This window comes from Triticum aestivum, chromosome 1D (assembly GCF_018294505.1).
Source record: "Triticum aestivum cultivar Chinese Spring chromosome 1D, IWGSC CS RefSeq v2.1, whole genome shotgun sequence".
Classification (NCBI taxonomy): Eukaryota; Viridiplantae; Streptophyta; class Magnoliopsida; order Poales; family Poaceae; genus Triticum; species Triticum aestivum.
In genome coordinates, this window is record NC_057796.1 from 284028162 (window position 1) to 284033401 (window position 5240).

The following is a 5240-nucleotide window of genomic DNA, read 5'->3' on the forward strand; positions in this document are numbered from 1 at the left end:
ACGAGATACAGTAGGACCTTTTATACCTCGAATATAGAACGGCTCTGGATAAATTCAGTGGCAGACTGATTGCGACGGATGGTCGTGGCAGGGAAACACCCGCGTGGAGGACATCAATGTGCCGTGTTTGAATCCATGACTATTGCTTTCTTGACTTGGCTGGGAGTTGCCACTCTTTCGGTTCCACCTATGACCAATTCGTGGCATCCAAACTATTGGTGCTAATTGACCCTGCTGTCTTTGTTGGTCAATGCCGGCTTGCAAATTATAAATTGCAATGCTGCATGTGCTTGTTCACTCTCTGATGTATCTAGCTATGTCTTAGGTGGAGGGAAGGAGCTGTCTCCCTGCAGAGATCAGGAATGGGCTTGAGACTCTGAAGAAGAGGAGACTTGAGAGGATGCGTTTGAGTGCTCAGAAAGACACCGGTGACAATCCTGCCATGGCTGCGAGGAGCGGCGGGGATTCACTGCGGACTCCTGCAAACTGTGGGGTGAGATTGCATGCCAACAACGTTACTGCGGGTTTACCTAGCACTAGCAGTGCCCAGAACAATAATCCATTCGCAAAGCGCAAGGTGGACAAGTTCAATATGTCTAACCTAGAGTGGATAGACAACATACCAGAGTGCCCTGTGTATTGCCCCACCAAGGAGGAATTCGAGGATCCCATTGCGTATATACAGAAAATTTCCCCAGTGGCTTCAAAATACGGTACACCTTCCGTTTACCTCAAACCCATTTTTCTTGCCAGTGTATTACCGAATGGATGAATAAATAATGACCATGTCATCTTTCTCTCCAGGCATTTGCAAAATTGTGGCTCCTGTAAGCGCTTCTGTGCCTGCTGGTGTCGTGCTGATGAAGGAACAACCTGGTTTTAAGTTCATGACTAGAGTTCAGCCACTTCGTCTTGCTGAATGGGCTGAAGACGACACGGTCACTTTCTTTATGAGTGGACGGTGCGTTACTCTCTGTCTATTTCAGTACCTATATTTAGTTTGCTTTCCAAGTCTCATCACATTTTTCACGACTCTGCAGAAAGTACACTTTCAGAGACTACGAGAGAATGGCCAACAAAGTGTTCTCTAAGAAGTATTCCAGTGCTAGTTGTCTCCCTGCTAGGTACGTGGAGGAGGAATTCTGGCGTGAAATCTCTTCTGGAAAGATGGATTTTGTTGAATATGCTTGTGATGTTGATGGGAGTGCCTTCTCTTCTTCTCCTCGTGATCAGCTTGGGAAAAGCAACTGGAACCTCAAGGTAAAAGCTCTCTCCCTTTCTCCCTGTGTGTGATGTTGGCTACATGACAGTTTTATTGATGTTCTTCTCTGTGCTTGTAGAATTTTTCACGGCTCCCCAGTTCTGTGCTGAGACTTCTGCAGACGCCAATTCCAGTATGTAATCTATTCCTTGCTTATTTATGTTTTAATATATTCTTAATATGGATTCGTCGTGATTGTAATTAATCTGATTGAAAACAGGGAGTGACAGATCCAATGCTTTATATCGGTATGCTCTTTAGCATGTTTGCATGGCATGTTGAAGATCACTATTTGTACAGGTACTCATCCTCATTCTTGTTATTGATAATGGCTATTCCTCGTTCCTTTTTTATGGACAACATTCTAACACTTTTATCACATAACCAGCATCAATTATCATCATTGTGGGGCATTTAAGACATGGTATGGGATACCAGGCGATGCTGCTCCTGGATTTGAAAAGGTGGCAAGCCAGTATGTGTACAACAAGGATATTTTGACTGGTGATGGAGAGGATGCGGCTTTTGATGTTCTGTTAGGGAAGACAACAATGTTCCCCCCAAATATCTTGTTAGACCACAATGTTCCTGTTTATAAAGCTGTGCAGAAGCCTGGAGAGTTTGTTATAACATTCCCTCGTTCATACCATTCAGGTTTCAGCCATGGTATGTATAGTTTCTTCTATCTTCTTCTGCTTGGTAATTTCTGCATATATGCATACTATATATCCTAAGCAATGTTTGAATTACCCAGGCTTCAATTGTGGAGAGGCTGTCAATTTTGCTATTGGCGACTGGTTTCCCCTGGGCTCTCTGGCTAGCAAACGCTACGCACTTCTGAACAGAACACCCTTTCTTGCACATGAGGAGCTACTTTGTCGTTCTGCGATGCTTCTGTCCCACAAACTGAGTGATCCAGAAACAATTAATTCTGAACATCCATACACTCAATATTGTGTGAAGTCTTCCTTTGTGAGATTGATGCGACTGCAGCGGCGCACACGCAGCTTACTCGCTAAAATGGGTTCTCAGATATACTACAAGTCAAAAATGTATTCGAACCTATCATGTAGCATGTGCCGGCGTGATTGCTACGTTACACATGTGTCATGCGGATGCACCTTTGATCCTATCTGCCTTCATCATGGTAGGAAATCCTGACATTGCTGTTTCTCTAGCCTTCCCCTCAAGTTTGTATTTTACCTGACTATTTGTTGATTGGAGTACAGAACAAGAACTGCGGAGCTGCTCTTGTAAATCTGACCGGATTGTCTACGTCAGAGAGGACATACTGGAGTTAGAGGCTCTATATAGAAAATTCGAGCAGGATATTCGCCTGGATAAGGAAACAAGTGCTAATGTCTCGTATAAGCAAGCTGCGATTTCTGATATTGGTGATGATCATGGTCCATCAGTTGGGACTAACCAGGACATAAGCAACAGTGAAGCAAACTTGCTAGAAGCAAATGCTGCTAACGGTGGAAAGAGTTCTCCTGCAACTTCATCGTTGACGTCTTTTGCACAACGAGACGGGTCTCTGGCTGCAGAACCAAAGGTCAGTTTACTGCACTCTTATCAAATCTTGTTTCCAACTGTTGTCTTTCAGTTTGAGGTAACGATATTGTTGTTTTTCAGGCCCATGCAGCTCGAACCGACCAAATTTGGTCAATTACTAAGCAGTTCATAAAAACATCATCAATGGAAGGAAATGGTCTGCTGGATGGCAATTCATCCTGCATGGCTGATGCTTGCAATGAAATTAGTTCCTGCAATGCTTCACCCATGGAATACAGTGGCAATTCTGATTCTGATTCCGAAAGCTTCCGGGTCAAGCGCAGATCCAGCATATTAGGAAGATCTGCTCCTGACACAAAGACAACAAACATGTCTGAACAGAAGGTATGCTCCAGTTTGACCTCGAAATTTGAGAACAGATTGTTGAATGAAGGAAGCCAATCTATTTTTACTCATCTGACCCTGTAGCAACAATTTTGATTACTTTTGTCACTGCCATCCTCATTTGCTGATAGATTGTTAAGCTTAGGCGTGTATCATATTATAGGTCACTGAATGCGTGATTGGTAATTGAGAACCAACTGGGAATCCATGGAGTTTGTGTAGGTTTGTTACACTGCATATTTTGTTTCTGATATATATAAATACTGTTTACTCAGGTTCTGAAGCGGCTGAAGAAGGCATCCCCAGAAACACAACATGACAATAAGCGACCTGAAGAAGACTCAGTTCCCTCAGTTAGTATGAGGCACAATAAGTCAAATTCTGCCTCTTCTGAGGAAGATAGAGAGGACATGGTTCCCATTGCCTGGAGGATGAAGCGGCGGCAGCTGGAAGCTCAACAAGGCGACACCAGTTATGCCGTGCAGCAGTCGAAGGTGTATCCATCTACCAGCAGCTGTTCCCAGCAGCAGTCGAAGGTGTATCCATCTACCAGCAGCTGTTCCCAGCAGCAGTTTGCGGAGGCAACTAAAGACGCAGCAGCCTCAGAGGTCCGGCCGAAGCGGGTGAAGATCCGGTTGCCTCGTAGCTATAACAGGCTGGTCGAGCAGCAGCAGCAGGGCAGTTCAGGCCAGAGATTTGCAGTGGATGACAAGCCGCCTGGGTTTTGGCATACGGTTTAGGGTAGCCGACGCTCAGGTGCTAACAACCTCGACAGATAGGACTCAATTCTTTGTTTAGGTGCATTGTTAACTACACGAGGGCGCTTGCATTTTGGTTAGCACAGATGCTGACTGACTGGGTTTAGAAAGGAGAGGAGGGTAGGGCTGATTGCTTGGTTAATCAATTCTTTGTGCAGCAGGGCCTCCAATTTGAGGCCGGCCTAGGTAGGCACACGGTTATTAGAAGGAGACAAGACGATTATTCATCACGTTGTTTAGAGGCTTCCTCTGAGTCACCGCTTGCTGGCTGCTCTTTGATGCCTGCATTGCCCGTGACGGAATTGGGCCTCTCCATTCTGCAAGTGTTTTCTTTTGCTTAGCAGCTGTATATCTCTTTCTTGTTTTTATCGTCAAAAACAAGGGCAGCGCTAGCTGTTGCTAACTGTATTCTTTCGTACGCTTACCTGCTCCTGATGAAATATTCAATCGATCAATCATTCTTTTCGGATGTTGACGGGATGGTGTGAGAAATTTTGGAAATTGTCCTGAGAGCCGCAGCAATTGAACTAATCAGTGTGGAATCGAACCATATTCATGTGAAATGCAAGCGTTACAATTGAGGCCTATGGAGTATGAGACTTTTTAAAATTTACACAGCGAAGCACTGGAAAGTACTACAGCATAAGCAAAAAAGAGTAAGAGCATCTCCAACAGCCCCACAGGGCGCCGGAGCAGAAAAAATTGCCCAGCCGCGCCCCCATATCCTTGTTTTTCATCGATTTGGGCTGAAATTACAACCGGCGAACCCAAGCGAAAACCAGCACATCAGGGGGCGCCTGGGGGCACCGGCTGAAGCGAAAAGACACGTGGGCCCGCACAGTCGGCGACACCATCCGATTTTCCCCTTTCCCTCCATTTTCCCCCTACCGACCCCCTTCTCCCCCGCAGCTCCCGCCACTCTCCCTAGATCCGCCCGCCATGTCGCCGAAGACGTATTCGCTCCCTTGCCTAGCCATCGATTCCACCCAGCCAAAGTAGAGAAAGCCGAGGGCGCCGATGGCAAGGCCCCCCCGGCTAGATGAATGCCTAGTGGAAGGCCGGCGTTCATTGTCGGGCGGCGGTCACCACCGATCGGCGGAACAGGCTGAACATGAAGAAGGCCAGGGACACGACAGTGGAGCAGGAGGAGACGTCTCACGCGGGCATGGGGTAGCTCCTTCCGGCTCAACAGGCCGGCCAGTACCCACAAGGCGCGTGGGGTAGCCAGCACAGCGTCGTGTCGCCCGCCAACTTCTCATCGTCGGGGTGGGGGTACTGAAGAAAATATGCCCTGGAGGCAATAATAAAGTTGTTATTTTATA

General features: G+C 46.6%; 1 protein-coding gene across 1 annotated transcript; it reads left to right on the plus strand.

Annotated features, from left to right (window-relative positions):
• Positions 1 to 376: 376 nt before the first annotated feature.
• LOC123181489 (lysine-specific demethylase JMJ706) lies at positions 377 to 4387 on the plus strand (the record flags this gene model as incomplete). The annotated part of the gene is given in 10 exon segments (XM_044593755.1): positions 377 to 713; positions 805 to 961; positions 1041 to 1260; positions 1341 to 1394; positions 1482 to 1561; positions 1650 to 1927; positions 2016 to 2408; positions 2491 to 2816; positions 2897 to 3160; positions 3436 to 4387. Coding segments are annotated over 10 exon segments (2574 nt in total), but the record flags the coding sequence as incomplete, so codon positions are not given.
• Between the last annotated feature and the right edge of the window lie 853 nt (positions 4388 to 5240).